Raw genomic sequence first — 12500 nt, 5'->3', positions numbered from 1 at the left:
TAAATGAGACAGACCATGAAAACATCCCATAATACACACCACAGTAAATGAGACAGACCATGAAAACATCCCATAATACACACCACAGTAAATGAGACAGACCATGAAAACATCCCATAATACACACCACAGTAAATGGGACAGACCATGAAAACATCCCATAATACACACCACAGTAAATGAGACAGACCATGAAAACATCCCATAATACACACCACAGTAAATGGGACAGACCATGAAAACATCCCATAATACACACCACAGTAAATGGGACAGACCATGAAAACATCCCATAATACACACCACAAGAAATGAGACAGACCATCATGGTTTCTTCCTGCTCTGTACCTTCTGTCATCTCACTGTAGGTTCACAAGTTTCTGGATAAGAACTACGACCAGGTTGGACAGCAAGTTCTGGATCTGTTCAGCCACAGCAAGAACAAGGTAGGAGGGGTTAGAGGTTAGGGGTTAGGGGTTAAAGGTTAGGGGTTAGGGGTTAGAACTACGACCAGGTTGGACAGCAGGTTCTGGATCTGTTCAGCCACAGCAAGAACAAGGTAGGAGGGGTTAGAGGTTAGGGGTTAGGGGTTAAAGGTTAGGGGTTAGGGGTTAGAACTACGACCAGGTTGGACAGCAGGTTCTGGATCTGTTCAGCCACAGCAAGAACAAGGTAGGAGGGGTTAGAGGTTAGGGGTTAGGGGTTAAAGGTTAGGGGTTAGGGGTTAGAACTACGACCAGGTTGGACAGCAAGTTCTGGATCTGTTCAGCAAGAACAAGGTAGGAGGGGTTAGAGGTTAGGGGTTAGGGGTTAAAGGTTAGGGGTTAGGGGTTAGAACTACGACCAGGTTGGACAGCAGGTTCTGGATCTGTTCAGCCACAGCAAGAACAAGGTAGGAGGGGTTAAAGGTTAGGGGTTAGGGGTTAAAGGTTAGGGTTTAGGGGTTAAAGGTTAGGGGTTAGGGGCTAGGGGTTAGGGGTTAAAGGTTAGGGGTTAAAGGTTAGGGGTTAAAGGTTAAAGGTTAGGGGCTAGGGGTTAGGGGTTAGAACTACGACCAGGTTGGACAGCAAGTTATAGATCTGTTCAGCCACAGCAAGAACAAGGTTGGAGGGGTTAAAGGTTAGGGGTTAAAGGTTAGGGGTTAGAACTAGTCAGGTAATGGTGTTATTATACTAAACCAGACAATAGTTGATCTGTTTACCTGGTCAGGTAATGGTGTTATTAAACTAAACCAGACAGTAGTTTACCTGGTCAGGTAATGGTGTTATATACTAAACCAGACAATAGATGATATGTTTACCTGGTCAGGTAATGGTGTTATTATACTAAACCAGACAATAGTAGATATGTTTACCTGGTCAGGTAATGGTGTTATTAATCTAAACCAGACAATAGTTGATCTGTTTACCTGGTCAGGTAATGGTGTTATTATACTAAACCAGACAATAGATGATCTGTTTACCTGGTCAGGTAATGGTGTTATTATACTAAACCAGACAGTAGTTTACCTGGTCAGGTAATGGTGTTATTAAACCAAACCAGACAATAGATGATCTGTTTACCTGGTCAGGTAATGGTGTTATTATACTAAACCAGACAGTAGTTTACCTGGTCAGGTAATGGTGTTATTAAACCAAACCAGACAATAGATGATCTGTTTACCTGGTCAGGTAATGGTGTTATTAAACTAAACCAGACAATAGATGATCTGTTTACCTGGTCAGGTAATGGTGTTATTAAACTAAACCAGACAATAGATTATCTGTTTACCTGGTCAGGTAATGGTGTTATTATACTAAAGACAATACTTCAGACAACACCCTCCAGGGGGCAGTAAATCACCAACCTTGTCTTTATACCTGTTCAGACATCACCCTCCAGGTGGCAGTATGTACCCTTTCAGTTTGTTTACCAACTCATAGTAGTAGTAGAAGAAGAAGAAAATTGACTACTTCTAAATGGAGATGGCCTCAATGGTGCTGCCCATGCTCTCACAGACATTATAATGGGGCAGATACAATGATGCAATGTCTATCTAAGTCTATGGTGTGTTCTCCAGATGGTGGCCAACCTCTTCCTGGTTCACGTGGAGGTCGTAGGTCAGCATAGAGGTCATTTGAGGAAGAGCAGCACGGTGACCCGGAGACATCAGCCCCCCACTGTCTCCACCAAGTTCACCCTGTCACTGCTGGAACTGGTGGACAAGATGGAGAGGTGTTATTATTATTATTATTAAAGGGAGGAGGAGAGGTGTAATTAATATTATTAAAGGGAGGAGGAGAGATGTTATTATTATTATTATTAACGGGAGGAGGAGAGGTGTTATTATTATTATTATTATTAAAGGGAGGAGGAGAGGTGTTATTATTATTATTATTATTAAAGGGAGGAGGAGAGATGTTATTATTATTATTAAAGGGAGGAGGAGAGGTGTTATTATTATTATTAAAGGGAGGAGAGGTGTTATTATTATTATTAAAGGGAGGAGGAGAGGTGTTATTATTATTAAAGGGAGGAGGAGAGGTGTTATTATTATTAATATTAAAGGGAGGAGGAGAGGTGTTATTATTATTATTAATATTAAAGGGAGGAGGAGAGGTGTTATTATTATTATTAAAGGGAGGAGAGGTGTTATTAGTATTATTATTATTAAAGGGAGGAGGAGAGGTGTTATTATTATTATTAATATTAAAGGGAGGAGAGGTGTTATTATTATTATTAAAGGGAGGAAGTGAGGTGTTATTATTATTATTATTAATAAAAGGAGGAGGAGAGCTGTTATTATTATTATTATTAAAGGGATGAGGAGAGGTGTTATTATTAATATTAAAGGGAGGAGAGGTGTTATTATTATTAATATTAAAGGGAGGAGGAGAGGTGTTATTATTATTATTAAAGGGAGGAGGAGAGGTGTTATTATTAATATTATTATTAAAGGGAGGAGGAGAGGTGTTATTATTAATATTAAAGGGAGGAGAGGTGTTATTATTATTATTATTAATATTAAAGGGAGGAGGAGAGGTGTTATTATTATTATTAATATTAAAGGGAGGAGAGGTGTTATTATTGTTATTATTATTATTAAAGGGAGGAGGAGAGGTGTTATTATTATTATTATTATTATTATTATTAAAGGGAGGAGGAGAGGTGTTATTATTATTATTATTATTAAAGGGAGGAGGAGAGGTGTTATTATTATTATTATTATTAAAGGGAGGAGGAGAGGTGTTATTATTATTATTAAAGGGAGGAGGAGAGGTGTTATTATTGTTATTAAAGGGAGGAGGAGAGGTGTTATTATTTTTATTAAAGGGAGGAGGAGAGGTGTTATTATTATTATTATTATTAAAGGGAGGAGGAGAGGTGTTATTATTATTATTAAAGGGAGGAGGAGAGGTGTTATTATTATTATTAATATTAAAGGGAGGAGGAGAGGTGTTATTATTATTATTATTATTAAAGGGAGGAGAGGTGTTATTATTATTATTAAAGGGAGGAGGAGAGGTGTTATTATTAATATTAAAGGGAGGATGAGAGGTGTTGTTATTATTATTATTAATATTAAAGGGAGGAGAGGTGTTATTATTATTATTAAAGGGAGGAGGAGAGGTGTTATTATTATTATTATTATTAAAGGGAGGAGAGGTGTTATTATTATTATTAAAGGGAGGAGGAGAGGTGTTATTATTATTATTAAAGGGAGGAGGAGAGGTGTTATTATTATTATTATTATTATTATTATTATTAAAGGGAGGAGGAGAGGTGTTATTATTATTATTATTGTTAAAGGGAGGAGGAGAGGTGTTATTATTATTATTAAAGGGAGGAAGTGAGGTGTTATTATTATTATTATTAATAAAAGGAGGAGGAGAGCTGTTATTATTATTATTATTAAAGGGAGGAGGAGAGGTGTTATTATTATTATTATTATTAAAGGGATGAGGAGAGGTGTTATTATTAATATTAAAGGGAGGAGAGGTGTTATTATTATTAATATTAAAGGGAGGAGAGGAGGTGTAATTATTATTATTAAAGGGAGTAGGAGAGGTGTTATTATTAATATTATTATTAAAGGGAGGAGGAGAGGTGTTATTATTAATATTAAAGGGAGGAGAGGTGTTATTATTATTATTAAAGGGAGGAGGAGAGGTGTTATTATTATTATTATTATTATTATTAAAGGGAGGAGGAGAGGTGTTATTATTATTATTATTATTATTAAAGGGAGGAGGAGAGGTGTTATTATTATTATTATTAAAGGGAGGCGGAGAGGTGTTATTATTATTATTATTAAAGGGAGGAGGAGAGGTGTTATTAGTATAATTAAAGGGAGGAGAGGTGTTATTATTATTATTATTATAGGGAGGAGGAGAGGTGTTATTATTATTATTAAAGGGAGGAGGAGAGGTGTTATTATTAATATTAATATTAAAGGGAGGAGGAGAGGTGTTATTATCATTATTAAAGGGAGGAGGAGAGGTGTTATTATTATTATTATTATTAAAGGGAGGAGGAGAGGTGTTATTATTATTATTAATATTAAAGGGAGGAGGAGAGGTGTTATTATTATTAAAGGGAGGAGGAGAGGTGTTATTATTATTATTATTATTAAAGGGAGGAGGAGAGGTGTTATTATTATTATTATTATGAAACGGAGGAGGAGAGGTGTTATTATTATTATTAAAGGGAGGAGGAGAGGTGTTATTATTATTATTATTATTATAGGGAGGAGGAGAGGTGTTATTATTATTATTAAAGGGAGGAGGAGAGGTGTTATTATTATTAAAGGGAGGAGGAGAGGTGTTATTATTAATATTAAAGGGAGGATGAGAGGTGTTATTATTAATATTAATATTAAAGGGAGGAGAGGTGTTATTATTATTATTAATATTAAAGGGAGGAGGAGAGGTGTTATTATTATTATTATTATTAAAGGGAGGAGGAGAGGTATTATTATTATTATTAAAGGGAGGTTGAGAGGTGTTATTATTATAAAAGGGTGGAGGAGAGGTGTTATTATTATTATTAAAGGGAGGAGGAGAGGTGTTATTATTATTATTATTATTATTAAAGGGAGGAGGAGAGGTGTTATTATTATTATTAATATTAAAGGGTGGAGGAGAGGTGTTATTATTATTATTAAAGATAGGAGAGGTGTTATTATTATTATTATTAAAGGGAGGAAGAGAGGTGTTATTATTATTATTATTATTAAAGGGAGGAGGAGACGTGTTATTATTATTATTATTGTTAAAGGGAGTAGGAGAGGTGTTATTATTAATATTAATATTAAAGGGAGGAGGAGAGGTGTTATTATTATTATTAATATTAAAGGGAGGAGGAGAGGTGTTATTATTATTATTATTATAGTGTTACGAACCGGCTCAGAGTTCGCAACAAAAGGGAGACAACGTGGAGACAAGGAGTATCAAAAATATATATTTATTAGATACCATAACTATCACAACCAAAAACAAGGTGTCTGCATGGAGAGAGTCTCCCCAATGACTGTGGAAGAGGTCTATTTATCCTGGGACACACCCGAGCCCAGGTGTTTCCCATCAAGCTGACGACCCTTCCAACTCCGCCCACTGGCATCCTAATAAGGAACAAGAGCAAAGAGAGAAAATACAGCAGACAGAGCGGGAGGGTCGTCACAATAGGGAGGAGGAGAGGTGTTATTATTATTATTAATATTAAAGGGAGGAGGAGAGGTGTTATTATTAATATTAAAGGGAGGAGGAGAGGTGTTATTATTATTATTAATATTAAAGGGAGGAGGAGAGGTGTTATTATTACTATTATTAAAGGGAGGAGAGGTGTTATTATTATTAATATTAAAGGAGGAGAGGTGTGATTATTATTATTAATATTAAAGGGAGGAGAGGTGTTATTATTAATATTAATATTAAAGGGAGGAGGAGAGATGTTATTATTATTATTATTATTATTATTATTATAGGGAGGAGGAGAGTTGTTATTATTATTATTATTATTAAAGGGAGGGGGAGAGGTGTTATTATTATTATTAAAGGGAGGAGGAGAGGTGTTATTATTATTATTATTATTAAAGGGAGGAGAGGTGTTATTATTATTATTATTATTTTTAAAGGGAGGAGGAGAGGTGTTGTTATTATTATTATTATTATTATTAAAGGGAGGAGGAGAGGTGTTATTGTTATTATTAATATTAAAGGGAGGAGGAGAGGTGTTATTATTATTATTATTAAAGGGAGGAGGAGAGGTGTTATTATTATTATTATTATTTAAGGGAGGAGGAGAGGTGTTATTATTAATATTAATATTAAAGGGAGGAGGAGAGGTGTTATTATTATTATTGAAGGGAGGAGAGGTGTTATTATTATTATTAATATTAAAGGGAGGAGGAGAGGTGTTATTATTATTAAAGGGAGGAGGAGAGGTGTTATTATTATTATTAAAGGGAGGAGGAGAGGTGTTATTATTATTATTATTATTAAAGGGAGGAGGAGAGGTGTTATTATTATTATTAAAGGGAAAAGGAGAGGTGTTATTATTATTATTATTATTAAAGGGAGGAGGAGAGGTGTTATAATTATTATTAAAGGGAGGAGGAGAGGTGTTATTATTATTATTACAGGGAGGAGGAGAGGTGTTATTATTATTATTAAAGGGAGAGGAGAGGTGTTATTATTATTATTATTAAAGGGAGGAGGAGAGGTGTTATTATTATTATTAATATTAAAGGGTGGAGGAGAGGTGTTATTATTATTATTAAAGGGAGGAGAGGTGTTATTATTATTATTAAAGGGAGGAGGAGAGGTGTTATTATTATTATTATTATTAAAGGGAGGAGGAGAGGTGTTATTATTATTATTAATATTAAAGGGAGGAGGAGAGGTGTTATTATTATTAAAGGGAGGAGGAGAGGTGTTATCATTATTATTATTATTAAAGGGAGGAGGAGAGGTGTTATTATTATTATTATTAAAGGGAGGAGGAGAGGTGTTATTATTATTAAAGGGAGGAGGAGAGGTGTTATTATTATTATTATTAAAGGGAGGAGGAGAGGTGTTATTATTATTATTATTATTATTATTATTAAAGGGAGGAGGAAAGGTGGTATTATTATTATTAAAGGGAGGAGGAGAGGTGTTATTATTATTATTAAAGGGAGGAGGAGAGGTGTTATTATTATTATTATTATTAAAGGGAGAGGGAGAGGTGTTATTATTATTATTAAAGGGAGGAGGAGAGGTGTTATTATTATTATTAAAGGGAGGAGGAGAGGTGTTATTATTAATAGTAAAGGGAGGATGAGAGGTGTTATTATTATTATTATTAATATTAAAGGGAGGAGAGGTGTAATTATTATTATTAATATTAAAGGGAGGAGGAGAGGTGTTATTATTATTATTAATATTAAAGGGAGGAGGAGAGGTGTTATTATTATTATTATTAAAGGGAGGAGGAGAGGTGTTATTATTATTATTAAAGGGAGGATGAGAGGTGTTATTATTATTAAAGGGTGGAGGAGAGGTGTTATTATTATTATTAAAGGGAGGAGGAGAGGTGTTATTATTATTATTAATATTAAAGGGAGGAGGAGAGGTGTTATTATTATTATTAATATTAAAGGGAGGAGGAGAGGTGTTATTATTAATATTAAAGGGAGGAGGAGAGGTGTTATTAATATTATTAATATTAAAGGGAGGAGGAGAGGTGTTATTATTATTAATAATATTAAAGGGAGGAGGAGAGGTGTTATTATTAATATTAAAGGGAGGAGGAGAGGTGTTATTATTATTATTATTAAAGGGAGGAGTAGAGGTGTTATTATTATTAAAGGGAGGAGGAGAGGTACTATTATTATTATTAATATTAAAGGGAGGAGGAGAGGTGTTATTATTATTATTAATATTAAAGGGAGGAGGAGAGGTGTTATAATTAATATTAAAGGGAGGAGGAGAGGTGTTATTATTATTAATATTAAAGGGAGGAGGAGAGGTGTTATTATTATTATTAATATTAAAGGGAGGAGGAGAGGTATTATTATTATTATTATTATTATTAAAGGGAGGAGAGGTGTTATTATTATTATTAAAGGGAGGAGGAGAGGTGTTATTATTATTATTAAAGGGAGGAGGAGAGGTGTTATTATTATTAATATTAAAGGGAGGAGAGGTGTTATTATTATTATTAAAGGGAGGAGATGTGTTATTATTATTATTAATATTAAAGGGAGGAGGAGAGGTGTTATTATTAATAATAAAGGGAGGAGAGGTGTTATTATTATTATTAATATTAAAGGAAGGAGAGGTGTTATTATTATTTTTAATATTAAACGGAGGAGGAGAGGTGTTATTATTATTATTATTATTATTAAAGGGAGGAGGAGAGGTGTTATTATTATTATTATTAAAGGGAGGAGGAGAGGTGTTATTATTATTATTAATATTAAAGGGAGGAGGAGAGGTGTTATTATTATTATTAATATTAAAGGGAGGAAGGGTGTTATTATTATTATTAATATTAAAGGGAGGAGGAGAGGTGTTATTATTAATATTAATATTAAAGGGAGGAGGAGAGGTGTTATTATTATTATTATTTTTAAAGGGAGGAGGAGAGGTGTTATTATTAATATTAAAGGGAGGAGAGGTTTTATTATTATTATTAATATTAAAAGGAGGAGGAGAGGTGTTATTATTAATATTAATATTAAAGGGAGGAGGAGAGGTGTTATTATTATTATTATTAAAGGGAGGAGGAGAGGTGTTATTATTATTATTATTATTATTAAAGGGAGGAGGAGAGGTGTTATTATTATTATTAATATTAAAGCGAGGAGGAGAGGTGTTATTATTAATAATATTATTATTAAAGGGAGGAGGAGAGGTGTTATTATTATTATTAATATTAAAGGGAGGAGTAGAGGTGTTATTATTAATATTAAAGGGAGGAGGAGAGGTGTTATTATTAATATTAAAGGGAGGAGGAGAGGTGTTATTATTATTATTATTATTAAAGGGAGGAGGAGAGGTGTTATTATTATTATTAAAGGGAGGAGGAGAGGTGTTATTATTATTATTATTAAAGGGAGGAGGAGAGGTGTTATTATTATTATTATTAAAGGGAGGAGGAGAGGTGTTATTATTATTATTATTAAAGGGAGGAGGAGAGGTGTTATTATTATTATTATTAAAGGGAGGAGGAGAGGTGTTATTATTATTAAAGGGAGGAGGAGAGGTGTTATTATTAATATTAAAGGGAGGAGGAGAGGTGTTATTATTATTATTAATATTAAAGGGAGGAAGGGTGTTATTATTATTATTAATATTAAAGGGAGGAGGAGAGGTGTTATTATTAATATTAATATTAAAGGGAGGAGAGGTGTTATTATTATTATTAAAGGGAGGAGGAGAGGTGTTATTATTAATATTAAAGGGAGGAGAGGTGTTATTATTATTATTATTATTATTATTAAAGGGAGGAGAGGTGTTATTATTATTATTAATATTAAAAGGAGGAGGAGAGGTGTTATTATTAATATTAATATTAAAGGGAGGAGGAGAGGTGTTATTATTAAAGTGAGGAGGAGAGGTGTTATTATTATTATTATTATTATTAAAGGGAGGAGGAGAGGTTTTATTATTATTATTAATATTAAAGGGAGGAGTAGAGGTGTTATTATTAATATTAAAGGAAAGAGGAGAGGTGTTATTATTAATATGAAAGGGAGGAGGAGAGGTGTTATTATTAATAATATTATTATTAAAGGGAGGAGGAGAGGTGTTATTATTATTATTAATATTAAAGGGAGGAGTAGAGGTGTTATTATTAATATTAAAGGAAGGAGGAGAGGTGTTATTATTAATATTAAAGGGAGGAGGAGAGGTGTTATTATTATTATTATTAAAGGTAGGAGGAGAGGTGTTATTATTATTATTATTATTATTATTAAATGGAGGAGGAGAGGTGTTATTATTATTATTATTAAAGGGAGGAGGAGAGGTGTTATTATTATTATTATTAAAGGGAGGAGGAGAGGTGTTATTATTATTATTATTATTATTAAAGGGAGGAGAGGTGTTATTATTATTATTATTACAGGGAGGAGGAGAGATATTATTATTACTATTATTACAGGGAGGAGGAGAGGTGTTATTATTATTATTAAAGGGAGGAGAGGTGAGAGGAGATGAGAGGGGAATGAGGAGGTGGAGTTATTGTCACTAAATCATTCTCTTTCTCTTAACAGGTGCAACCCATCGTTTATACGCTGCATTAAGCCAAACAGTCAGAAGGAGGGTTCCCCCCCCACATCACAGTTTAACAGGGATATTGTTGTTTGTATTGCCATAATGTGTGTGTGTTTGTGTCTGTAGGAGCCAGGTGTGTTTGAGACGGAGCTGGTCAGCAGTCAGCTGAGGTATTCTGGTATCTTGGAGACCATCAGGATCCGGAGAGAGGGTTACCCTGTTAGACTGGCCTTTAACGACTTCCTGTTCAGGTAACACATCCTGTTAGACTGGTCCTTCAATGACTTCCTGTTCAGGTAACACATCCTGTTAGACTGGCCTTCAACGACTTCCTGTTCAGGTAACACATCCTCTTAGACTGGCCTTCAACGACTTCCTGTTCAGGTAACACATCCTGTTAGACTGGCCTTTAATGACTTCCTGTTCAGGTAACACATCCTGTTAGACTGGCCTTCAACGACTTCCTGTTCAGGTAACACATCCTGTTAGACTGGCCTTTAACGACTTCCTGTTCAGGTAACACATCCTGTTAGACGGGCCTTCAATGACTTCCTGTTCAGGTAACACATCCTCTTAGACTGGCCTTCAACGACTTCCTGTTCACACCCTCTAACCCTGCCCCTATCTCAGGTATCAGCGTCCTCTAACGTGTGTGTGTGTGTGTGTGTGTGTGTGTGTGTGTGTGTGTGTGTGTGTGTTAGGTATAAGTCTCTGGTGGGTTTGAAGCAGCCTCCAGCTCCTGATGGGGAGAACTGCGTCATCATGCTCAGCAAACTGGTTCCTCTCCGACCCGGGGCCTACCAAGTAGGAGTTACCAAGGTAACCAACTATACCTAACCATCCTACCCAGGGCCTACCAAGTAGGAGTTACCAAGGTAACCATCTATACCTAACCCTCCTACCCAGGGTCTACCAAGTAGGAGTTACCAAGGTAACCATCTATACCTAACCCCTAACCCTCCTACCCAGGGCCTACCAAGTAGGAGTTACCAAGGTAACCATCTATACCTAACCCTCCTACCCAGGGCCTACCAAGTAGGAGTTACCAAGGTAACCATCTATACCTAACCCCTAACCCTCCTACCCAGGGCCTACCAAGTAGGAGTTACTAAGGTAACCATCTATACCTAACCCTCCTACCCAGGGCCTACCAAGTAGGAGTTACCAAGGTAACCATCTATACCTAACCCCTAACCCTCCTACCAGGGCCTACCAAGTAGGAGTTACTAAGGTAACCATCTATACCTAACCCTCCTACCCAGGGCCTACCAAGTAGGAGTTACCAAGGTAACCATCTATACCTAACCCCTAACCCTCCTACCCAGGGCCTACCAAGTAGGAGTTACTAAGGTAACCATCTACACCTAACCCTCCTACCCAGGGCCTACCAAGTAGGAGTTACCAAGGCAACAGTCTATACCTAACCCTCCTACCCAGGGCCTACCAAGTAGGAGTTACTAAGGTAGCCATCTATACCTAACCCTCCTACCCAGGGCCTACCAAGTAGGAGTTACTAAGGTAACCATCTATACCTAACCCTCCTACCAAGTAGGAGTTACCAAGGTAACCATCTATACCTAACCCTCCTACCCAGGGCCTACCAAGTAGGAGTTACTAAGGTAGCCATCTATACCTAACCCTCCTACCCAGGGCCTACCAAGTAGGAGTTACTAAGGTAACCATCTATACCTAACCCCTAACCCTCCTACCCAGGGACCTACCAAGTAGGAGTTACTAAGGTAGGCCAGCTATACCTAAACCCTCCTACCCAGGGCCTACCAAGGAGGGAGTTACCAAGGTAACCATCTATACTAACTCTCTACCCGGGGTTAACCAAGTAGGATTACTAATGGTACCATCTCTACTAAACCCCTCAAACCTCCTACAGGGGCTACCAAGTAGGAGTTACTAAGGTAACCATCTATACCTAACCCTAACCCTCCTACCCGGGATCTACCAAGTAGGAGTTACTAAGGTAACCATCTATACCTAACCCTAACCCTCCTACCCGGGATCTACCAAGTAGGAGTTACTAAGGTAACCATCTATACCTAACCCTAACCCTCCTACCCGGGATCTACCAAGTAGGAGTTACTAAGGTAACCATCTCTACCTAACCCCTAACCCTCCTACCCAGGGCCTACCAAGTAGAAGTTACTAAGGTCACCATCTATACCTAACCCTCCTACCCAGGGCCTACCAAGTAGGAGTTACTAAGGTAACCATCTATACCTAACCCTCCTACCCAGGGCCTACCAAGTA

General features: G+C 35.8%; 1 protein-coding gene across 1 annotated transcript in view; it reads left to right on the top strand.

Moving 5' to 3' along the window:
• myo15aa (myosin XVAa) overlaps positions 1-12500 on the top strand; it is a 197368-nt gene that overhangs the window by 72854 nt on the left and 112014 nt on the right. Inside the window, exons 17-21 of the mRNA XM_029747703.1 lie at positions 369-446; positions 2060-2214; positions 10238-10283; positions 10365-10489; positions 10940-11057. Coding sequence (XP_029603563.1) covers positions 369-446; positions 2060-2214; positions 10238-10283; positions 10365-10489; positions 10940-11057 — 522 coding nt within the window. The remainder of the gene's footprint in view (positions 1-368; positions 447-2059; positions 2215-10237; positions 10284-10364; positions 10490-10939; positions 11058-12500) is intronic.

The sequence above is a fragment of the Salmo trutta genome, unplaced genomic scaffold (assembly GCF_901001165.1).
Source record: "Salmo trutta unplaced genomic scaffold, fSalTru1.1, whole genome shotgun sequence".
Classification (NCBI taxonomy): Eukaryota; Metazoa; Chordata; class Actinopteri; order Salmoniformes; family Salmonidae; genus Salmo; species Salmo trutta.
This window is presented reverse-complemented; position numbering and strand designations above follow the sequence as displayed.